We start from the raw sequence: 26,137 nt of genomic DNA on the forward strand, positions 1-26,137 counted from the left end.
AATTCAGGACAACCAAGGTAACATCGAGATAATAGCCAAGCCCTTAGGTCTGTTTGTGCAAGTTTGTCAGCAAAATGGTCTACAAGTTGATTGTCACTGAACGCCACAGTTCATAAGAATTGTATTATCAAGTATTAGCATCCTTTGCTTCTACCTCAAACACGTTATTTTAATGTTGAATGAAACTGTGTAGGGCCCTCCAACATATAAGGACAGGTGCAGTAGAGAGAGAGAGAGAGAGAGAGAGAAAATGAAATCTTATTCGAAGGTATCAAATATGATACAGAAAAAGGACACTGCTTAGTTATAGAAAAACCCATTGTACACTTTATCAAAAAGTACTTTAAATAAACGGTAGTAAAAATGCATAATTCAGTTAAGTTTATATGAATATGAAAGTGAAAAAATATATCAAACAATTTCATCAACCAAATTTTCTCAGCAATGTTCTGTAATTTTTAGCCATACAAAAGGCTGCTTTCAAAATGATGAACAATCTTTCACCAAAATAGTGATTTCAGGAACTTATAAACAGGAATTTACTATGTTTATTGCTATCTTCAGTGTTTGTTTAAATTAATTGCGTGAAACAGAAATAAGTTAGATTACAGTCAGTGTGAGTCCAGAATGACTCACAGAAAAGTAACACAGTCATTTGTATCAATGGTGAAAATAATTACATTACGCATAGGAAAAACACTCACACACACACTCAGATACAGAGAGGAGAACAAAAACACACATGCGCAACAAACAAACACACAAACATACAGTACACAGCTATACGACGAGCCAAATTCGTGGATATTGAAGAATATGACGAGGCTTCATTCAATCTGTTAACTGACTTTAAAAGTATCCCAGATTAGAATAGAAAAGTCTAAGTAAGAAATGTAATCAATTGGCATTTTGAAACAGGTTAGTCCAAAAAAAGCATGGGGGAGAATGACACCATGAAATGTTTCAGCACAAGCTGTGGTCTAGAAAACTCTGGATCAGATATTTCACGCCATATGAATATTGAACATTCCTACAATATTTAAGACATACACATAATTTGATAAATCATTGTATATATGGTACTGTGTATGTGTATATATTCTGTGTTGTCTCCTGTTTTAGTTATGTATGCCTAAACTCAATTCAAAATGAATGGAGCAACCAAAAAAAGGGATAGTAGTTGTTGCTGTGCTCCCTTTACATGTGTGACAACATAAGGAACACAACAGTTTGTTTGCTTTGTCCCCTTGGCAACAAGCCCTTAGGCCATTCAATACACCCTAATGCCATTTCACATACCTACGAGGGTGAACCCAGTCTGTATTTCTACAGTATGGAGCGTATTCATCTACTCAAAATCCTAAAACCAAATAAAGGAACCAAACATTAGAAAAGATAAAATGAAGTGAAAATGCCTTGCAGTGTGTATGCTGGTTCACTTCAGAGCACAGATATACACTTTGACTCTTACAGGAGAAAATGAAACTGGCTCAGCTAACTTTTTTCCCCCACTTGAATGTGCTACACAGTGTTATGAGTACACTAATGTGTGCTCGTGAACTCAGAGATCATATTTTGATATTGCAACCACCATTGGGCACTGTCAAAGATCTATAAATAAGGGTGTACACTCGGGTGTATATCTACACAGCATGTGTAGTTTAATATTGGACAACTTCCCCCCTCTCGGTATATTTAGTCACTGATAAAGGCACACCTTTAACTGTCAACTAATAAAACATCTGACCAAGATAGTAGAGAAGAAGAAGAAGAGTACTCACCATATTCAGGGAAGTCGAAGTTAAATCCTCTCAGACATGTAACTTTCATAATATTACTAAACTCTGTTAGAAAATCATTAGAATGGTTGGTTGGTGAAGGGGGAAGCAGAGCGGAAAAGTAACTAGATAAAAAGGCTTCCTTCAATCATGCACTAAACTCCTTGACATGTAATCTGTCAATAGTTTGTTGCTGAGATAATGCCGGCTGCCACGAGTGAATTTGATTGGCAGCTGGGGTCTGGCCCCTCCTCTCTGTAGTTTGATGGGGGGGTGGGTGAAAGAATATAGAGCCTTCCCCTTGCTTGCTTGCTTGCTCCCTCTCGTGCGCTCGCTCTCTCCCTCTGGTTCGCTCCCATACACACACACACCAAGCTGTTGGTGATGTTGTCTGAATAGGCTAGGAAATTACGGCAGAGCAGGAACCGGAGCAGTTTTTTTCCTCCCCTCAGTGGGCTGGCCCTTTCCATCTTTGTGGTCTACTAGCCTTTCAACTCTCTTGGGGTGGAGCCTTGCCTGGCTCTATTCAAATGAGGAAGGCAGCAACATTAAAAAGAGGTTTAGGGGGAATAGTGGTTCGTATAGAATATTACACACTTTTAGGATATTGCTCAGAAACTTGACTTTTTATGGTTTTCAAAGGTAGACTAAGATTATTATTTTTTTCAAACATTTTATCAGGTAATTTTATTGATATTATTCAGGTTGTAGTACTATAATAAACCAATGTTTTGCATGATACCTATATATTTTATGGTATAACAATTAAAAAGTGGAATTTGTGGAAAAATAAAATGTGCATTATGAGAGATTATGAACACAACATTTCTTGAAGACTGTTAGAAATATATCACATTGACTGAAGTCCCTTACGGGAAGAAAACAAGAAGTACTGACCAGATTCACATATGTTATGAAACTTTATCCAGCACTGTTGGTTTAGAAATGTACAGGTATGTTCAATATTTCTACCAAATCCCCCAACAAACAAACATGCCTCTTTTTCAGCAGTCTTTCTTTAATTCATTCTCTTTCTCTCTCTCTTTCCTCGCACTCTTTTATTTTTTCTTTCTCTCTTTCACTCTCTCTCTCTCTCACCTTTCTCACTCTCTCTACCCCTTTCCTTCCCTACATCTGATAAGGTATCAGTTTTCATTGTAATTTCAGGTGAAATTATAAACGACAGCCGTTACCAGGTGACAATCAATACTTTATAAGACAAACCCCTAGCTTATTTGCCTGGCAGTTTCTTCCGCAGTGGCATGCAAAGTTTGCCTCTGGACATTCTGAACATAATGTTCAATATTACCAGTGTATTATAGAAAATATTCACATGTCATACACATAGTATAAGATCATTCAAACGTACTAGAAATTAACCAATACAACATTGAGACATTAGTGTGCTTTCTAACACAAACAACTTCAATGACGAATAAGTAACAACAATTTTTATAACAAAGAAAGCGTTTGAAAGAATAACACTAGCGTTCAATGTTTTTGAAAAAGGGGAAATATACTTGTGTATGGTTATAAAAAAAACATAATTCTATGATATGAGTCAAGGCTTCAGTTCCTGATTGCTGGCAGCAAAGTCCAAAGTGTGTACATAAAACAGGTTTTGGTTGATTCTGTAATTACGATGAGTCATCCTAGTAAATAATGGAAAAATGTCTCCTCCTTAATACAGCACTTAAAGGGGAAAATGGCCTTACAAGGAATGGAATCAAAGGCCTACACCCTGATCCTGCCATTAAAATACATTCACTACCTTAGGTAAACACTAAATCCACAGCAATTTTAGAGTAGACATTAGATAAAGATTATTTGACTAATATTGTTTTAGGTGAAGCTGAACTGCAACCACAAGCAACATGTTTTCAGGTTTCTAAGGGTCTTCAGTGACATTTTCTCTCGGCCTAATGGTAGAGGAAAAAGATTATAGCATATGAATGTATAGTATACCAATTGATTTGTTTTGAGGATTAACTGGAGTTGGTGAGATGTGATCTTCATGTGGAGCATTAGCAAAGCAAACTTTGGTCTAAAGTTTAGCAATACTGCTTAATTAATGTGTTTATACTTGCTCACATCCAGTTTTAAGTGATATGCTGTGTGTACAAGTAGAGGCTATATATGTACAGTGGGGCAAAAAAGTATTTAGTCAGCCACCAATTGTGCAAGTTCTCCCACTTAAAAAGATGAGAGGCCTGTAATTTTCATCATAGGTACACTTCAACTATGACAGACAAAATGAAAAAAAAAAAAATCCAGAAAATCACATTGTAGGATTTTTTATGAATTTATTTGCAAATTATGGTGGAAAATAAGTATTTGGTCACCTACAAACAAGCAAGATTTCTGGCTCTCACAGACCTGTAACTTCTTCTTTAAGATGCTCCTCTGTCCTCCACTCGTTACCTGTATTAATGGCACCTGTTTGAACTTGTTATCAGTATAAAAGACACCTGTCCACAACCTCAAACAGTCACACTCCAAACTCCACTATGGCCAAGACCAAAGAGCTGTCAAAGGACACCAGAAACAAAATTGTAGACCTGCACCAGGCTGGGAAGACTCTGCAATAGGTAAGCAGCTTGGTTTGAAGAAATTATTAGGAAATGGAAGACATACACTGATAATCTCCCTCGATCTGGGGCTCCACGCAAGATCTCACCCCGTGGGGTCAAAATGATCACAAGAACAGTGAGCAAAAATCCCAGAACCACACGGGGGACCTAGTGAATGACCTGCAGAGAGCTGAGACCAAAGTAACAAAGCCTACCATCAGTAACACACTACGCCGCCAGGGACTCAAATCCTGCAGTGCCAGACGTGTCCCCCTGCTTAAGCCAGTACATTTCCAGGCCCGTCTGAAGTTTGCTAGAGAGCATTTGGATGATCCAGAAGAAGATTGGGAGAATGTCATATGGTCAGATGAAACCAAAATATAACTTTTTGGTAAAAACTCAACTCGTCGTGTTTGGAGGACAAAGAATGCTGAGTTGCATCCAAAGAACACCATACCTACTGTGAAGCATGGGGGTGGAAACATCATGCTTTGGGGCTGTTTTTCTGCAAAGGGACCAGGACGACTGATCCGTGTAAAGGAAAGAATGAATGGGGCCATGTATCGTGAGATTTTGAGTGAAAACCTCCTTCCATCAGCAAGGGCATTGAAGATGAAACGTGGCTGGGTCTTTCAGCATGACAATGATCCCAAACACACCGCCCGGGCAACGAAAGAGTGGCTTCGTAAGAAGCATTTCAAGGTCCTGGAGGGGCCTAGCCAGTCTCCAGATCTCAACCCCATAGAAAATCTTTGGAGGGAGTTGAAAGTCCGTGTTGCCCAGCAACAGCCCCAAAACATCACTGCTCTAGAGGAGATCTGCATGGAGGAATGGGCCAAAATACCAGCAACAGCGTGTGAAAACCTTGTGAAGACTTACAGAAAACGTTGCCAACAAAGGGTATATAACAAAGTATTGCGATAAACTTTTGTTATTGACCAAATACTTATTTTCCACCATAATTTACAAATAAATTCATTAAAAATCCTACAATGTGATTTTCTGGATTTTTTTTGTCATAGTTGAAGTGTACCTATGATGAAAATTACAGGCCTCTCATCTTTTTAAGTGGGAGAACTTGCACAATTGGTGGCTGACTAAATAATTTTTTGCCCCACTGTATAACACTATTTAAACAATGTAGAGAGGGTAAGTAGAATAACTTTCTATGAACAACCTGTGTGATGCATTTTGAATGCATTATAAGCATGAATATATTTACATAGGACTATAATAAGGAGCCATGAGCTGTTATGAATGCCAATAGCAAGCATGACCTGTTACAGTAACTCATTATAATAGAGTGCGAAATAGACACAAATTATTTTTTTGAAATGTTTTAATGTACAGTACATGATTTTGTATACAATGCATTTCAATCACGTTAATTAGGAACTTTGTAATTACTTACTACATTCTAACTACTTAGCTAGCATGTTAGCTAACCCTAACCTTAACTCTTTAACTACTTAACTAGCACGTTAACTAACCCTAACCCTAATCTCTAACCCTAACCCCTTAGCCATGTTAGCCACCTAGCTAATGTTAGCCACAACAAATTGGAATTTGTAAGAACATTGTGTAATGTACAAAAATGCATTATGAAGAAACTTGTGACACAAAGTAATTTTCACAATAAGCTGTGATAACTACAATGAACATAAACGTTTCTGGATATTGTCAGGAACTGTCGTACATGTCGATCCAGAGCATCCCAAACATGCTCAATGGGGTGACATGTCTGGTGAGTATGCAGGCCATGGAAGAACTAGGATATTTTCAATTTGCAGCAATTGTGTACAGATCCTTGTGAAATGGGGCAATGCATTATCATGCTGAAACATGAGGTGATGGCGGCGAATGAATGGCCTGACAATGGGCCTCAGGATCTCATCACGGTATTTCTGTGTATTCAAATTGCCATCGATAAAATTAAATTGTGTTCATTGTATGCAGCTTATGCCTGCCCCTACCATAACCCCACCACCACCATGGGGCACTCTGTTCACAACGTTGACATCAACAAACCGCTCGCCCACACGACACCATGTCAGCTGCCCGATACAGTTGAAACCGGGTTTCATTCGTGAAGAGCACATTTCTCCATTGTGCCAGTGGCCATCGAAGGTGAGCATTTGCCCACTGAAGTCTGTAACGACGCCAAACTGCAGTCAGGTCAACGAGGACGACGAGCACGCAGATGAGCTTCCCTGAGATGGTTTCTGACAGTTTGGGCAAAAATTATTAGGTTGTGAAAACCCACAGTTTCATCAGCTGTCCGGATGGCTGGTCTCAGACGATCCCGCAGGTTAAGACACCAAATGTGGAGGTCCTGGGCTGGCGTGGTTACACATGGTCTGTGGTTGTGAGGCCGGTTGGATGTACTGCCAAATTGTTGTGGTTGAGAAAAGAACATTCAATTATCTTGCAACAACTCTGGTGGACATTCCTGCAGTCAGCATGCCAATTGTAAGATACCTCAAACCTTGAGACATCTGTGGCATTGTGTTGTGTGAGGAAACTGAACATTTTAGAGTGGCCATTTCCCCGGAACAAGGTACAACTGTGTAATGATCATGCTGTTTAATCAGCTTCTTGATAAGCCACACCTGTCAGGTGGATGGATTATCTTGGCAAAGGAGAAAAGGCTCACAAACAGGGATATGTGCACAAAATTTGAGGGAAATAACATTTTTGTGGGATCTTTTATTTCAGCTCATGAAACATGGGACCAACACTTTACGTTTTGCATGTATATTTTTGTTCAGTATAGTTGGTTACAGAGTGTAGGCACTTTCTATGAACTAGTGATGCTTAGTTTGTGAAGGATTCGTTCTTTTTGAACGACTCTTTTTACTGACTCGAGAGAGTCAGTTTTCTGAGTGACTCGTACATTTTTGTATTTTTGTATTTCGTTTGACCAGCTGGCCACAATGAGTTCTACACAGCAGGATTAATACATGCCCCTTCCGGAGACGTGCTCCAACCAACAACTGTTTGTCATATACAGTATGCGTGCAGGCAAATTAGATCACGCTGCAGGCAGCATAGAGAAGAAAAAGACATGTTTAGAGCTGTTAATTGATCGGATGGTGCAAGAATGAATACAATCAATTGATAACTGAATGTTATGATGGACACAGCTTTTGTAAAAGCAAAACATACACAGCCTCGGCTCAACAAACTCAAACTTGAAAAGGAATCATTTGGGGTGCTGTAATTTGTGAACGATATTGTGCTTATCACCCTCACAGCAGGCAAGCAATGCATTCTGCCAAGAGTCGTTTACAATCTAGTCCGGTTGCGGCCACAACTAGACCTTGTTTCAAATGTACCAAGAAATAATCGTATTCATATGCCTAGCAATCAACAAATGTAGATTGTTTAAAGCCCACTTTAACAAGTCTCAGTCACAAATGACAGCTTCAATAAGCTCCTTATGGGGAACGACATATGAACGAGAGGCTTGTAGAATCATGAATATTTTGAGTTTTCAGTTCATTGTGCTCTCTTGCATACTGACTCAAATGAACGAAATCAGTAGGAAGTTGAGTTATTTTGACTGAACAAGTTGAAAAGATCAGAGTCAGTAGAAAGAGCCGAACTTCTCATCACTACTATGAACAACCTGTGTGTGGTGCATTATAATTATAACTGTGTTATAAGCATTTCTAAATGTACTTAAGGTGGACTATAATAAGGAGCGATTAGTGGTTATGAATGGCAAGTTTGATAATACAAATTTATGCATGTATAAATCTCCTGTGTGTCTATTTCATTCTGAATGGATTTATAGCCATTATGTAAAGGATATAAATAACCTTGAGCAGCTATGAATGCTTATAACAAGTCGTATAATGCACTATGGGAAATGATAGGTACAGTGCCTTGCGAAAGCATTCGGCCCCCTTGAACTTTGCGACCTTTTGCCACATTTCAGGCTTCAAACATAAAGATATAAAACTGTATTTTTTTGTGAAGAATCAACAACAAGTGGGACACAATCATGAAGTGGAACGACATTTATTGGATATTTCAAACCTTTTTAACAAATAAAAAACTGAAAAATTGGGCGTGCAAAATTATTCAGCCCCCTTAAGTTAACACTTTGTAGCGCCACCTTTTGCTGCGATTACAGCTGTAAGTCGCTTGGGGTATGTCTCTATCAGTTTTGCACATCGAGAGACTGAAATTTTTTCCCATTCCTACTTGCAAAACAGCTCGAGCTCAGTGAGGTTGGATGGAGAGCATTTGTGAACAGCAGTTTTCAGTTCTTTCCACAGATTCTCGATTGGATTCAGGTCTGGACTTTGACTTGGCCATTCTAACACCTGGATATGTTTATTTTTGAACCATTCCATTGTAGATTTTGCTTTATATTTTGGATCATTGTCTTGTTGGAAGACAAATCTCAGTCCCAGTCTCAGGTCTTTTGCAGACTCCATCAGGTTTTCTTCCAGAATGGTCCTATATTTGGCTCCATCCATCTTCCCATCAATTTTAACCATCTTCCCTGTCCCTGCTGAAGAAAAGCAGGCCCAAACCATGATGCTGCCACCACCATGTTTGACAGTGGGGATGGTGTGTTCAGCTGTGTTGCTTTTACGCCAAACATAACGTTTTGCATTGTTGCCAAAAAGTTCAATTTTGGTTTCATCTGACCAGAGCACCTTCTTCCACATGTTTGGTGTGTCTCCCAGGTGGCTTGTGGCAAACTTTAAACAACACTTTTTATGGATATCTTTAAGAAATGGCTTTCTTTTTGCCACTCTTCCATAAAGGCCAGATTTGTGCAATATTCGACTGATTGTTGTCCTATGGACAGAGTCTCCCACCTCAGCTGTAGATCTCTGCAGTTCATCCAGAGTGATCATGGGCCTCTTGGCTGCATCTCTGATCAGTCTTCTCCTTGTATGAGCTGAAAGTTTAGAGGGACGGCCAGGTCTTGGTAGATTTGCAGTGGTCTGATACTACTTCCATTTCAATATTATCGCTTGCACAGTGCTCCTTGGGATGTTTAAAGCTTGGGAAATCTTTTTGTATCCAAATCCGGCTTTAAACTTCTTCACAACAGTATCTCGGACCTGCCTGGTGTGTTCCTTGTTCTTCATGATGCTCTCTGCGCTTTTAACGGACCTCTGAGACTATCCCAGTGCAGGTGCATTTATACGGAGACTTGATTACACACAGGTGGATTGTATTTATCATCATTAGTCATTTAGGTCAACATTGGATCATTCAGAGATCCTCACTGAACTTCTGGAGAGAGTTTGCTGCACTGAAAGTAAAGGGGCTGAATAATTTTGCACGCCCAATTTTTCAGTTTTTGATTTGTTAAAAAAGTTTGAAATATCCAATAAATGTCGTTCCACTTCATGATTGTGTCCCACTTGTTGTTGATTCTTCACAAAAAAATACAGTTTTATATCTTTATGTTTGAAGCCTGAAATGTGGCAAAAGGTCGCAAAGTTCAAGGGGGCCGAATACTTTCGCAAGGCACTGTACATGTACAACTTGTTCAATCTGTAGTTAAGGCAGGCCTAAGACCCAAATTCCCCACTCATAACAATAACAGTAAAGTAAACTACAGTACCAATGATTTATGCAATTTGAAGACAGTCCCACATTGAACTTAGACCCGTGCAACAAAAATGAATTGTCCAGTACAGTGCATTGCCTCACACATTGCCTCAGAATTCAAAAATATCCTGACATCATCATCTGTTTACAGAACACGGGTGGTTATAATGCTGATTGATATTCGAGCATAAATCTGTCTTGACTTTTTTATTTTACCTTTATTTAACTAGGCAAGACAGTTAAGAACAAATTCTTATTTACAATGACGGCCTACCCCGGTTTCCCCTAACCCGGACGATGCTGTGCCAATTGTGCGCCGCCCTATAGGACTCCCGAACACGGGCCGGTTGTGATACAGCCCGGGATCGAACCAGCACTGAGATGGAGTGCCTTAGACTGCTGTGCTACTCGGGAGCCGAGTGGTGCAGCACATACAAATAACACAACAAGCATTAACTGGAAATGGGATTGAAACAACACATTTTACCTTGTACTGTGAAGTGGATCAGTTCTGTAATGTAAAACAATGTAAAACCCTGCAAAAGGAAGGATGGGCATTGCAGGCACTCGGGACTCTAGCTGCCATATTTGGGCGCGATACCATTATTTTTCAATAAGAACTGAGGGGGCCATTCGTTTGATGTGGTCTCCGAGTATTGTATGGGGCATGCTGGAGAGTGTTGAGGATGAGGTGTGGTGGTAGGGAGGGGTGTGTGGGGGTGTGACATGGCAGGGGAACATCAGTCAAAGGGCCGCTGCGCCAGACGTTTGGTCGCCCCTGACTGCGCACTCCAGGAGGGGCTGGTCTGGTGCAGGGCCACTCGCAGGCCTCCATTCCACTAGGACAAAAGCCAGGGCCCAGTTGAAAGATGTGAATTCAGGGGCTTTTGTGCCCAAAGCTCAGGGACATGCCGAGTGAGAAATCTGACCTTTGCAGAGAGTTAGATTGTGTTTTTGAACCCCTCTTGCTGTCTCTGGCAGTTCAGGGCAAAGAGTGAGTGAGCTAATGTGAGGAGGGGGAGAGTGTGTGTGTGTGTGTGTGTGTGTGGGGGGAGGGGGGGGTAGACTGTGCTAAGAGGTTGGCTAGTGGAGGATACATGACCAAGGGTATGGGCGGAATGTGTTGGTCACAGAGGGATGGTGTCCTTAAAGTTTGTCTTACTCTGGGAAAAAAGTTAAGAGTTTGTGTTTTTTAACAGATAATCAAGGATTGTTTATTCTGACACTTACTGTCACGAGTTTGTAAAATTGGCAGGAAATTGAATGTGCCAAAGCTCAATTCAGGCTTCAAGCGGGCTTTGACAAAAGCATTTGCCCTTGTGTTGTTCTAGGGAGTCTGTGATGTTGGATATTATTCCCTCTCACGTCTGTTTATATAGCGTTATATATTTATTTTTGCGCAGAGAAGGTGCTGAATATTAAACTTTGGCATACCTAGCATACTGGTGACGGCTATGCACCAAAGTCTTAATGATCAACATCTTGATGATGTGTGTCACTAATTTATGTGGATTTGGCCTTCATAATTATGATTGAGTATTGATATTCATTTGATATGATAAATCCTTGTCTGGATATATTAAAATGTCCCCTTTCACAAGCTGGTATGAGGTACTGTATGTTTGTCAGCATAAGATATTTTGTCTTGTATAATACAGTGCTAAATGATATTACTGAGAGCAGAGATTATGTGGATAAAATGTGTTTTACTGTCAATACATTTTTCAAAACAGTGCTTTCATCCCCTGCCTTTAATCATCATATCTTCCGCAGTTCTCTCCCGGATGCAGACATCCATAATGCAATCTTCCTAATTTTGATCCCTCGCAATCTGGTTTTTAAAAGGGAAGGGAAAAAAAGGGAAGGAAAAAAAGGGACATATTTCTGAAGGCTCGGTCCATAATCATTTTAGACAGATAGCCTTTCCCATCGCAGATGAGCAAATATTTGTAAACCAGCTATCTAATGGAAAATTAGAGCGAAATTCATGACGGAGAAATCCGATTATCCGTAATTCTATTATGCCATTTTAGCCCACACAGCATATTTTTGTAGAGTTTTTTCCATAAATACCTATGCCAGGGGTCCCGCTAATCAAATAAAATTGAAATTCATCTTCCCATTAAATTCAATTAGCCGCAATTTCTAAAGCCTAACAAAGATTTTAATTACTAAATTATAAAATTCTCCCAAGCCAAATTGGGGAGAGAAAAAGTGCATCCCTCTCATTCAAAAAACAAACCCACAGAAGGAAATTGCTGATCAAAAAGAGATATCCAGGGGAAAATAAAATTAGGGGAAGAGCGCTGGGGCCCTTGTTCAGCGAGTCTGGGGTGGAGAGTGACGTGTGCCAAACTCGAAGCTCCTGGGCCGAAGGAAATGAACTTAGTCGAGGTGCTCTCTGTCTCTAAATGTCTGCCCTCTGAGTTATTACACCGTAATTTACTAATTGACACCTTAATTTCATTTATGGGGCTCCTGCACTCATAAGGCAACATCTGGGTGGGCCAGTGGTCTTAAAGCAGAAGCAGGGTGCCTGCAGCCACATCAGTGATACAGGTAGACCGTAGGCCTGTAAGGTCCTTTCTCTCTCACCGGTAGCAGATGCCGATTATGGATTTGATAATGGACAGGGCTTAAGGAACACTGTCCTCATATGTTTAAATCCCCTGATTCATCGCGATGGGAATAACGCTTCATGTGCGGCCACGCAAGAAGACCTTTCACTGGCCATAGAGCTGACCCCCTTGAAGCTCAAGTAGCTTATTTTTGTCGGGAAAACTTCCTTTCAAAGGCATTCACTGACCAATGGAAATGTTCAGTATGCAGAGAGTAGTCTACATCCAGAGATGAAAGAGACCATGCAAGTAGGTTGTGTTTAAGTAAATTAAAACTTTTTGTCGAATATGCATAGAATAGGACAAACTAGGAATTACGGCAGAGTAAATTCATGATGATAATAAGGACAGCACCAGCCATGGTCTCAGGTCACCACTAGGCCCATTTCCCAGCCACCCCTTTCTCCTTCACCAATGGGCGGCTAAAACAACAGCTCAGCATGCCCTGCAAACACTACAAAGCTCTGTCTGAAAAGACACCTGCTGCTGTTATTCACTTTAAGGCTCTTTAACGGCTGACTTTGTTTGTTTAAAAGGCCCAAAAGAGAAAGACAACCTTCAGACTGGATTGGGCGGTGATGTATTGGATAAATACGACTTCTAATTGTTTAGAAACAAACGTCTAGTTTCAGAGAAGTACAGAGGGGTTCGCTCCTTTTGAAGAGGTCTGTCTGGCGTTGCTCGCAGACAGCCAAACGCTCGAAGTGGATCTGTAAATATGACCAAACTGAAACTTTAATCTGCTTTTTCCATACTCAAGCTGGCCGGGTATTAGAGATAATCTTTTATGTGTGTCATATGGTGGAAGATATGGATGGAGCTCATTTTTTTGAGACAAATCTGATATTTGTCAACCGGTTGAAAAAAACCTGGGGATTTTCCTCCTAATCCTCCCTCGATGTGAAGGCGCGTTAACAGCGAAATGCAGATGGTGTTCTGTGCCCAGCACAGAGAGCAGTGCATACGGGAAGGCGCAGGCTAGCCTCACCAGGGCTCAACGCAAACCTGCGGATAGCTAACGCCCCAAACATAATTAACGAGCCATTTGTGCAAACGCTAGCCGGTCCGGGTGTTTTCTCTAGTAACAACTTTTCAAAATACACTTCTTTGTTGTTGCTCCTCTTTGTTTTTTCGCCTTTCCAACACAACATCCTTAGTTCTGGGCTGTGCTCATCAAATATTCAGTTTCAAGTCTTCAATTCGGATAAGGTAAAGAAAACAAATTATAAATAAAATGGTGGCATAAATCTTTTAGGATCCTAATTCTAACCTCCCCTTGGAGTGTTTTTGTCTTCATTTTGTCACATGAAGCACTTTTGCTTTCCGTTCCCACTGTTAGGCGTGGTTCAGTTGACACTGGTAGAAAAGCCCTTTCTTCAGTTGCTTTCTTGTTTTGGCACACTGTGCTTTTGTGGTGTGTCAATCCTTTTAAACACAATTATAATTTGGGTAACTCTTGGTTTTCTTTACGAGAGACGTAAAAACAACTTTAGTTTATGTTTTTTTCTTGGCCCACGGGGTTGAATATCAACCCAGGGGCAAGTCGCCTCTAATACACTGCTCACTATGGAGCTAAAAACCGATCATTAGACACATTTCTTCTCAAAGACGTCATGACAAATGGAGCAAAGCTGCTAATCGAATATTTCAGAAGATATCTGCTCTGGGCACTTTAGCACTAGAATGCAAGATGGCAGAATGCTATGAATACATTCCTCATCTGCTTTGGAGGTCTTGACTACATTCAACATTCTATTGATAGTTATCTCAAGTTTTCACATACACTAGGTCATGTACTTTATACACTGCATATGACTGAGTCCTAGCTTCAACAAGCCATCCGTTTCTAAGAAGGTACCAAACACATGACAAGAACAGGAAAGACCAGTATTCTAAATGAAAAGGAGGCCTCTGTGAGTCTGTAAAATGGCACTGTTAACATGGCAGCTCAGCTTTTTAAGAGGTAATATACTTCCTACCCGCAGGCGAGCGTCCTTCTAAACCAACTATTAAATATGTAATGCGACTGAAGCAGACACTGAGGGACAGACCGTAACGTGACTGAAGCAGACAGTGAGGGACAGACCAGATTAATGTCAGGGCTTACAGACAGCCAGAGACTATTACCTCTCAGCATAGAGGTATAGGGGACTAACACAGCTCCATAAAACATAGACTTACACTGTAGTATACAGTAAGATACTCACAGTTCTTTACCTTAACCTGCGTTTAATAAGACTTATTTGACTTAATTCCACTCACTTTGACCTGACCTTCTCTATTCCTATTGTTAAATGGTTTTCATGGTAGGATTTGCTATTAAAGTTGTATTATTGGGAATACTCTCGGTGTAAAATTACATTCTATCAGAATTGGGGCAGTTAACATGTGCTCCTAACTCAAGATAAACCATGGTCATTGACCATTTATTCAATCAACAGACAAGGATTGTATCATCCTGGAGCCTGTGTCTCTTATCTGGTCAACTGCAGCTCTTTAACTTCCTTGTTGTCTGCGTCCCAAATGGCACCCTATTCCCTAAGTAGTGCACTGTATAGAGAATAGGGTACACTTTGGGACATAACTGTGGCCTTCACAAAAGAGAATATAAAACCCAAAATGGACTAATAAAGCTTCAATAAAGGCTCAGCTCAAATATGTTATAGCGTTGACCCACAGCACAACAAGCGGGGATTCTGCACACTGCTGATTTGGAACACTGTTACTTGTATTAGAGTGAAAGTGATATGTTATCCTCTAAAGACGGTGCTGTTTCGCCGTGCTTATTTACTTTCATGGAATTCCTTATGTTTTCGACTAATTGATATTGACATTAAGAATGGGTCAAAATGGAAGAGTAAAAGGCAAAGAGCCCTATTAGGTCTTATCTATTGTGTGGGCATTTGTTTTGCGCAAGGCAGGCTTGACATCTATTGATTAGCTCATCCCGATAAAAAAGTTGACATTATAAGCACTATGAAATTCAGCATTTTTTTTAACCTTCAGAGATGCTTTACATTCGTCTGTGAAATAAATAAATAAATCCACGACCAGGTGGGGGGGTAAAAATCGCTAAAGCTCTTTTGGTGTAATTGGCTGAATAGCAAGGGCAGCAGAAAATGTCCAGGCAGGCGACAGTGTGAAGGGGACTCGGTCACAGCGCAAAACTAACCCCTCAGCAGCGACGAGGGAGCTAGACGAACGAGGGGGCAAGCAAGCATACAGCAAGGGCCTGGCACATCTTAACTAGTGCAAGCTGCTCACTCGCCCTCTCTCTCACTCACTCGCTCGCTTCGGGGTAAGCTCCAGATCGGGGGTCCATTTCTAGACAAGTTAAGTAAATAACACGAGCCAGGCTGCAGACGACAGCAACAAGGAAAGATAAATCCCCCAAAGTCACAGCGGTGGCACTCCACTAAATCCAATCAAACTGAGGAGAGGGAGAGGGGGGAGGAGAGAGACAGAGGGAAGGAGGGAGAGAGAGAGATATCCTCTTTACTGCCTGTGTGTGTCCAACAGCATTGGTAGAATAACACCTCATTCAGTCTTTAGCCCTCCTCAAAGGACAGGCAGGGATAACACTTATAACCCTGTGGCTTTATCTCTCCTGCAGATTTTCCATAAAATGCCGAGCCAGGGAGCCGGGGCCATGTGACTGCCATGTAGGTCAGGGCAGATGGGGGGTAGAGAGGGAGGGAAGGAGGGAGGGAGATGGAGAGAGACCGAGAGAGAGGGGGAGGACGGGAGTTTTTCGATGGAACTGTTGAAAATAGCAGGCCGTAACCAGATTAGATCAATAAGGATTGTTTCTATATCTGTCTGTGAATAGGACATAGAGAGAGAGAGAGAGAGAGAGAGAGAGAGAGAGAGAGAGAGAGAAAGAGAGAGAGAGACGGAGAGACGGAGAGAGAGAAAGAGAAAGAGAGAGAGAGAAAGAGAGAGAGAGAGAGAGAGAGAGAGAGAAAGAGGGACGGAGAGACGGAGAGAGAGAAAGAGAGAGAGAGAGAGAGAGAGAGAGAGAGAGGGAGAGAGAGAGAGAGAGGGAGATAGAAAGAGAGAGAGAGAGAGAGACAACCAAAGTGTCAGTTTCAGGCCTTAAAACAGGGGAGTCAAACTCATTCCACGGAGAGCTTAGTGTCTGCTAATTTTTGGTCCTAACTTTCAGTTAAGACCTAGAAAACCAGGTGAGGTAAGTTCCTTACTAACCAGTGACATAAATTCATCAATCAAGTACAAGGGAGGAGCGAAAACCTGCAGACATCGGCCGTCCGTGGAATGAGTTTGACACATGTGCCTTAACGCAACAAGTTTCTAGGTAGGGAAATGATTGGGAGAGACAATTTTCAAGCCAGCTCCATTTGCAATGCGCTAGCTATATTTACCAAACATGTACTGGACATGCAGCATACATATTGCACTTGTGGGATCATCCCTTACATTGGTTTATCACCGGATAACTGGAGTCCTATAGGCTTTTGGTCAAAAGTAGTGCACTAAGTAGGGAATAGGGTGCCAGTTGGGAAGCTTGAACTTGGTGTACACTGATAAGTGACAGCTGGCTAAGTCACAGGAGCCAAGAAACAGGACACCGATTGCCAGTCGCGTAAATAAATGTCAAAAATCCCAGCTCCCAGCTCTGCCGGCACCCAAATCTAGGGATGAAACTGAGACCCTGAGAGAGAGATGTCTTTAGCAGCAGTTCTAGGGTACAGTATGTAGCCACAGAACTCAGAATCCCCCTACTGAGGCATGTTTGACACGATGGCTACGTCCACGAAAGCCTATTCACTGTAGCTTCGTTTGACGCAATTTATCAGAGGATAACAGATATTAATGTCGAAAGTGCCTGTCGTCCTACCAAGGCTCTAGTAATGAAGTAGGATCCTCTAATGTACTCACTACGTAGACTTTCAAAACTAGATATTTTACTAAGCCCTGTCTGGCAACCCCATCACACAGCCAAACAAACTGCTTGCAGCTGGGTCCTGCAAGGCTCCTACATATGCACTAAATTGACAACTTTAGGTCTATGGTGATGATGGTCCTGGATGTGATGTGTGGTTTGTTCATCTGACTGTGAATAATCTGTGAGGACACTGGCCACTTCTCCTTTGAGACAGGTAAACAGAGCTTGACCTTGTGTCAAGAGTTTCAATCCTCATTGTATCGACTACCTAGTATGCCTTGAGACTTCACTTGCTTACATTGAAGCATACATTGATCAAATGGTTGGTCATCGTCCATGACATTCAGAGAATTACGAGGATATGTCAATATTCGGCAACTCAATGGGTGCTTTCATTTAACTAATGGGTGCATTCATTTTTAAGGCCTTTAGCTTCCATATGCCTAGGGCAAACCGTTTCCCCAGTGGAATATCAGCGAAGCTTGATGGAATACAAAAGATGGACAGGGTGAGGGCTTTGCGTCATTCACTGACCTTGACCTATCTTTTGACCCACTCAATCACACCATTCTGTTTTGATCAATAAGGGACAGGTGATGTGCTAGGCCTAAAAGGTGACATTTCTATATTTGAAATCTTTTTTCTTTTCTTTTTTTTCTTCTTTTTTTTTTTACATAAGGACTCCTGAGCACCAGAGGACATGATATGTTTGAATAACTAACCAGACAACATCAAACCAAAACACTCCATCCCCGTTTAAAACAATTATTGATCAAAAAACAGCATCTGTCTGTACATAAAGGCCTCTTTCAATTGATTTTTTTTCATACCCTGGCTGAAAAAAATATATAATAGAGTTGATATGAATTAAGGAGTGTTTTGCTTCAATTCATCTAAGCAGACTCAGACAATAGATGTTGTTGCTAGGGAAACATGATAACACAGATTCTATCTGTTGCTTAACAATCAATTACTTGAATGCCTTTATACTGGTGTTTACAGTGAAACACAAAAGAGACTGTTAAAAAAGCCAGGTGGCTTTAGTGTAGGACAGCGCCATATACAGACAGCCTCTTTTGTCAGGTTCGGAAATTCAACAACCCTGCAATCCAACAAGCATTGCAAATATGCACAGGGTTTTTTGTTGAAAAGACCGTTTTTATTCCACCAATAAAGGCCCAAACAAAGCTGTGACTTTTATCCCTGCTAATCCAAACCTACTGCCTGGTGTTTGCTAGAACTCCTGCTTTTTTTTGTTGTTGCTGTGGCTGTATTGAGCATGTTGTTGAATTCTGCTCAGTACACTACGTTTGGGATCGCAAACTTATTTCATGTGGTTGCGGTGTAGCTATTATTGTGCTGCAAAGAACTTGTGACCGATCAGGTGTCACTTAAAACTGGCACAGTTGGTCGTCATGTTTTTTTTTTTTTTTTTTTTACAAACATCCACTGCCTCTAATAGTTAGGCATACTTAGGCTCAAGGTTGATCTGTGTAATTTCCGTGACACTTCCATTTAAGCTCAATGACATTACTGACATTAAGCTTCATAAGGCGGTCATAAGAACGGCATCATGATTATGCTTATGACCTATGACGTTAACACTTATGAAGCATGACATTATAAACATCGGATTTAGTTGTGCTTCTAACCATTGTATGCATCTTTACAAGAGTGTAAGTGCTGAAGGCGTGAGAAGTATATGGTCGAACCGTAATGACCTACAGTTTTTGTCCTTATGACAGATTTGTGTAGGCTTTATGTCTGTAGGCTTTGAGTTAAGTGTTTAATTGGTGACACTTTATTTGAAGGGTACCAACATGACGACTTCATAACACATTCATAACCCACGCATAACCCATTAATAAGAAGTGCATAATAATGTAATACCTGCTTATGTCAATGTCATGTATGTGTTATGTCACAGTAGTGCCTACTGCAATGATACATTTGTATTTCAGACATGCGTATTGCTTCAGACATATTTCAGACATGCGTATACTCTTCATGTAAAGTGTTCCCTTTCTGTTTCTGTCAGACATGCCCTAGAGAGAACCCAGACGTGAGGGTATTCAGTATGACACAAATTGACTGAAACATGCAATAGAACAACTATTGTTGGACCAACAGTGTTTGTGACATCATGCCGTAGGGTTACAGGACAACACTCAAGAAAGGTTACAAATATTTCTGACTCCTGCAAAGAGTCTTTTTAAAAGCAGGCAAATCCATGTACATGTCCTCCTCAACCAAAAAAGGCTAATCTAAAGTGGGTAAAGAGATTAAATGCCGTGACCCAGCAATAGCAAAGTAAATCAAGGGCTATTCCTGTCTCTAAAGCCACTTCATCCTGAGGATGAAAATTCACAGAAGTGACTTCAGGTGAGGAGGATCTATAATTGACATATATTGTGGTGCAGTAAAGCAGGGTTTTGTCATAGGACTTAAGTGCTATATAGTTCCTCTTTTATGACAATTTGCCACTTTCAATAATCGGTAACACTTTATTTGAAGGGTACCTTTATAAGGGCTTCTTTAGACAAGTATGCGCTATTAATGTGTTATGAAGTCCTTATGCAGGTACCCATCAAATAAAGTGTTACCAAATAATCTCCTTATTCTAGCTCATCACAATCGGTTCTCAAATACAACGTAACAACTTAAACTTCACAATACATTTCAATAGCAGGAGGTAAGCGTTTTCACTTGTTCATATCGTTTACAAAATGACGATCTATTAATGCATTTTGTTTGTGACACGCCAATATTGAGGAAATGACATTCCAGCACCATAGATATCAGCATCTGTACCAAAAGCATCCTTTCTACAGTAATTGAAAAATAGAAGACACGACTAGACAAATCACGCGTGGCTGATATTATTACGGCTGCAGCCTTGTTAGATAGGCTTATACAGGTACATTCTTTTCATCAAGATGAAAGGATTAAAAGGGACACTTTCACACCGTTCAGCTAACCATTTCCAAAGACAGTGAAGAGAGTGAAGGTTCAAAGTGGCAAACGTGTGCTTCAAAGATGAAACCCTCCCCACTTAAGACATTGTCAAAGTTTCCCAACGCCTGCCAGGCCTGTGCAGCTAGCCCTTTTGATTGAAAATAATATGATGCTCCATCTTTCAAAGATGTACGTTTCCCAAAGCATTGTTGATTGCCCTGTGTCCATTACTTGGAGGGATTATGATAATATTCCACATTGTGCTCGGCGTGATGCACAGGAAATTCAATACTCAAAAGGTTAATGCAATCAATTAGGATGACAAAGGAGTAAAGTAAAACCCTCCTGCTCGCTGAAAAAAGAGACAGGGGAAAAAAGGGTGGAGAAAAGGTATTGAAAGCTTGAATGGATCCGCTGAGAGAAAAGAGGCACTCAAAAAGAGAGAAAAATAGCATTTACTCTGTGTACCCTTCAAAGCCAACTCTGTGCAACAAACACACACACCACCATCATCATGCACAACCACACACACACACGCACAAACACACACACCACCATCATGCACCACCACACACACAAGCACAAACACACACACCACCATCATGCACAACCACACACACACACACACACACACACACACACACACACACACATAAATTGTGAATTACATCATTTAGCATTTGACAAATGTACCTTTAACAATAAAGGAACAACACTTGTCTTTGAAGGTAATCGGACACACTAAGCTCGGGAAAATGGATCCAACGCTAGAAGCATGGCTCTCAATTAATAATGAAAATGTATAATGCTGTGGATGTTCTATGGACGTTCCAAGTCAAGTTTTTGCTCAATACTTCCTTTTTGTGTGTGTATTGTTGCGTGGATTGAATATTAAACAACAGTTGGGGTCTACAACTGTGCACGTGAATTATATCTTTTGTTATTTAAATAGATGTTACAATCCTACACAACACAAAGGAGTCTCATCATTGCAGATAAATGGATAAACTTGGATGGCGGCGTTGAGCTCTGCAACCGTTGTAATAATCCATATTACCTTTTCTAGACTGTGGCTCAGTCTGTCAGAGTGCTGATGTATTAATCACATTCTCTGTGGCTAATGTTAGTATTATTAGAGGCTGGGTTGGCAATACTTCACTAACATATGCCACACCAATTTTTTTGCAGATGCAAGACGAAAAGCCTAAAACCTTGGTAATCAAGTACGGAACAGGACAACAACATCACGATAATAGCCACACACACACACACACACACATATATATATATATATATATATATATATATATATATATATATATATATATATATAAAAATAAACATACTCAGCAGTTTGTGGCTTGGGGGAGAAAAGACCGCAGAATACTTTTTCCTCTTGTTTCTAACAACATATGCCATATCAACATATGCAACATATGCCATATCTTCATACAATTACACAACTCAAAGGCCCGGACAGAACTAACATTTCAAAATCTTGATCATACCTGCACAAGCAAAAGACCTCAAAGTACAGTACTAAGAACAATATCCTCCCTTAAAAGGTTTTCCACTGCTAATTGACCTGTTGCAACAACGTTTAGAATTCAGTCAGAGTCTACTTGAGTAACTGGCAAAGGAGAAGACAATTTCCTACATTTGCACAACCTTTCCAACTTAAGTCTGTCGGCGTTCCAAATGTTACAAGGAAAGAGTGAATTTGGAGGAAAAGCATTGTGTCTGGTTGGTGTTGTTCTATCATAGACATGTCAATTCTACACAATGCTTTCAGCTCTTTTCCACAAACAACAACTACAGCATTCAGACTTGGTGTGTGCAAGTGAGGAGGTGGACATCGAAAGACAAAAGCCAGGGCTACGCGGTAACCAGGGCTACGCGGTAACCAGGGCTTTACATTTGGACCATAAGATATTTCACTTTTTCAGAGGCACAACTGCTGTAATTTGACCTACATCACATTTTTCTGTTTGGGCATTTCTCGGGGCCGCCAGCCACGTCACAGAAACAATGGGCCAAAATGGGCTTTGAAGTCGAGGCTGAATGAAAGCGGAGGGGCCGACACATGAAATGCCCTCACAGCTGGGCGGCCCCCAGTCAAAAGAAAAACAAATACTTTGAACGAGAGGGGGACACGCCGCTCCTGTCTGAGGCTTCCTAAGGCCCTGAGCCGCCACCGGGAGGTGGGCTTTCATGACGTGCCCGTAATGATGGATGGATTCGGAGGAAAGTCTATTCTCATGGAGATGTTACATCATAAATATTTACACAAGGCTGCCGTTTCCATGTAGCCTTTGCTTGTTTTGACACACTGGAAAAATTCAAAAGGCCAAAAAATGGAAGAGCGAGAGAAAATAGGAAAATGAGGGGGCGGCGGCTTCTTTTTGTTGTTGTTATCGTTGAGATATTACATCGACTTTTTCTCTGTCTCTAAGAGACAAATGGTATGCTTCTCCTGCAGGACGATGGAGTTTATTTAGCTACTCCAGTTCATGACTAGGCAAACAAATAAGCCACAGATGTTTTTGTAGAATCATGACTCTAATACACAATAACTTTCAATGACCAGTATCAAAAGACAAAAAAAAAAGTCCACCATTTCAGAGGGATGTTGTTATTAACCATACAACTAATCCCAACACTATTACAATGTTCTAAATCACAATACTGTACCCCTTATGCTTTTGTTAAGAAATGTAACATAAAGGAATAAACCTTAAAGGAGAGCTGTGCCTGCACAATGCAAAAGAAAGCCACATTTTCGGCACTTCAACCCTTTCGCTAACAAACTCGCACACTCCTTTTTGAGAGCCTGAGCGTTCAAGAACGGCAAAGAGGAGAGAAAAGGGAGCCGGCAGTTTTGTTGTTGGTAAGCAGCCCTACAAAATTCTTCACAGCGAGCACAATTAAAAGCCTCTGACTCCCCAAAGGAAGCCCCAGAACCAATGAAAACAAATTTGCCAGTTTAATTTTCCTCCCACTGTTTAAGAGAGAGGGGGAATCCAGTCTGGGAGTCTTCTCCTCCACCCCAGTTCTCTGGGAGCTTTGTGGAAGGGGGGAAAGGCATGCAGGCCCGATGTTGGAGCCAGTTGGGCTTTCTGATTAGCTGAATTAAATATATCAAAACCCAATTAAGCTAACTATACTCCAGCTATTCAGGTTGAAGGCGAGGGGAGAGTCGGGTCAGGATGCGAGGGCTGCTGTAGTTGGCACACACTTGCTTCACTGGGCCTCCCAAAGCACCCTGCGTATTGGAGAGAAGGAAATCATCCTCCCCTTCATATTACAGTCTCCCAGGCTAATCAACCTTTCCAAATCGGCAGAGAAATTAAGAAAAAAGCTTCCCGAAAGACAGCAGCTGTAGAGCGGTCTGTCTCAGTGTGGTGCTAAAACATCCACTATGCGCGCAGTTTTGAGCAACAATCTTGAAGGAAAACTTACAGAAGGTTCAACCATGAACACATTCCCAGGCGTTTCTTTAGATAATGGCAAACACTTCATTTGCACAGAAGTAGCTAGTTAGTTATGCTAACTTTAGCTAGTTATCTAAGCAAACGAGAATGTTTAGAATGCCATGGTTGAATGCCTCTAGTTTAAACTCTAATTTCCCACAATGATTTTAATCAGAAGAGGACATCCATTCCATTTAGCTACTGTTTTTGTTGCAGTTATCAGGTCAAAATATTTATGCAAATGATCCCAATTCTAGTTGCAGCTTGTGACTAATTCATGTTGAAGAAAATGGATAAGTAGCCTAGGCTCGATATAATAGCTCTATTATATTTTAAATGATCTCAGACCTGGCTGATCTGTTGTTATCGTCTCGGAATATAGTTTATTTTGTGTTTTCTTCCCCTATAATCAAAATATACACACACACACACACACACACACACATATATAAACCTACAACCCAATGTGATGTGTTTTTTACTTGAAACATCTTAAATTTGGGTAAACATTTTTTCCTCGTTTGACAGCCCTACTACTAACATTCCCGTAAATTGAAAGACACCATGGCTTGTCCTAGTCTCAACCTGTGTTACTAACATTCACTTTACACCTAGTATATCCTGTAAGTTGAAAGATACAGGTTCTCGTAGGCTATGCTTCAAGGCTCTATAAGACTTCATGAATGTGTACGCAGTGGTTATGAAGGTGTTATATAGTCCTAGAAGTTACAATTAGAATGCCTCTAGTTGGTGCATCCATTAATATGGATTAATTAAAGTAACATCAATCTGGAGACGTATTTGGGCCCTGATTGATGCCGAGAGTGTCTCTTCCCTCCACTCTTTGACTGACGCCACCAAGACAAAGAAGTGTGGTGCAGCCCCGTCTTAATTCACAGGCATGCCACCCCCCGGTGACATTAAGGGTCCTCACTTTGACATGAGACAGCCCACGGTGTCACTTCTGAATGTACAGATCCCTCTTGACTAGGAAGCCAGGGGCAAGGGCTGTTGTGTGCATCCTCATGACAGACTCCTACATCAGCATTGTGCTCTACCAGCTAACATCATTAGCACAGAAGGTTTTGTTTCAGAAAAAAAAGCAACCCAGTTTCTACAAGTCACAAGTCATTAACGTCCTCTGAACAATCAACTTGTACAAGCTCGTTTTTTTATTGGTTAGATAGTATTGTGAGTTTCTGACAATGGCGTACAAGTTAGGGACAACTATTTAATACTGTGGCTCTTATTTCTTGGTTAAAAGGTTGTAAATTGACTCAAAGGTTTATAACAACATAATGACTACTAATGGTGGCAAAAGTCATCTGTATTTACCCTTCTGCATCTAATGGTTGGAGTAATTACTAGTAATTAGTGAATGACATTCAATGGAACCATTAGAAAATTATGTCTGGGAGATTATGGGGTAACACTTGACATAAGGGCTACATAAAACATTCATAACCTGCACATATCACATTCATAAGCAGTATATTCAACAACCGCAAAAACTAACGACAACATCAACTTGCAGTTGCTGTGATAAGTTGTACGAAATGCTTATGTACTGCTATGAATGCTGTAGGTATGGGATATGAATGTCTTATGAAGTCCTTAAGTAGGTAACCTGCATGTAATATTTTAGCATGCTTAGTTACAATTTACCCCTAAAACGCCCAAAACCAGGCAAACGATAACTATTGTCATTATGACAACCAACCTTGCAAGTGACAAGTGACATACTGCATACGTTGAATGTTTGTTATGTAAATGTCGTTTCATGAACATTCATAATGAAGCTCACATAACAATCTCTTAGTAATGACCTTCTATCCTAAAGAGTCTTTGCATCTTATGTCAACTTATAGCAATGACAATTAATGAACCTAAACAATGGCTTGTGTCATAGAAATGCCATAACATAACATGTGTCATAACATAAGTCCGTTTTCATAAGAGGACACAACCGCGTATGGCATCTGTTATGTCATTACTATGCAGATGTTATGTATCCTCTTATGACAGGGCTTCAAGTATGTGTCGTTCTCTTGACTTGATAAAGCCCTATCACTAAGAGATGATCACTAATGTATATTTTACTGTATGGAGCCTTATGTATTTCTTTTAAGTCAAACATTTATGGGTGGAGTGTCCTTATACCACTATGTTTCCAGCTCTAGCACTACCTGGAAAGGGTCATATAAAGGTACACTCACAGGTAATAGCTCTGTCTGCACCATATTACATGGTACCAAGAGCA

General features: G+C 40.7%; 1 protein-coding gene across 15 annotated transcripts in view; it reads right to left on the reverse strand.

Annotated features, from left to right (window-relative positions):
- casz1 (castor zinc finger 1) overlaps positions 1 to 26,137 on the reverse strand; it is a 260,657-nt gene that overhangs the window by 93,822 nt on the left and 140,698 nt on the right. For 8 of the 15 annotated variants that reach the window (XM_090184584.1, XM_090184575.1, XM_090184580.1 and 5 more), the window contains exon 1: positions 1,782 to 2,252. The exons of the other annotated variants lie outside the window; for them this stretch is intronic. In XM_090184584.1, coding sequence (XP_090040710.1) covers positions 1,782 to 1,830 — 49 coding nt within the window. In that variant the 5' untranslated portion in view covers positions 1,831 to 2,252. Of the gene's footprint in view, positions 1 to 1,781; positions 2,253 to 26,137 lie in introns of those variants that run through there. 15 annotated transcript variants of the gene reach the window in all.

Source organism: Oncorhynchus mykiss, chromosome 9 (assembly GCF_057628025.1).
Source record: "Oncorhynchus mykiss isolate SJ-2025 chromosome 9, ASM5762802v1, whole genome shotgun sequence".
Taxonomy (NCBI): domain Eukaryota; kingdom Metazoa; phylum Chordata; class Actinopteri; order Salmoniformes; family Salmonidae; genus Oncorhynchus; species Oncorhynchus mykiss.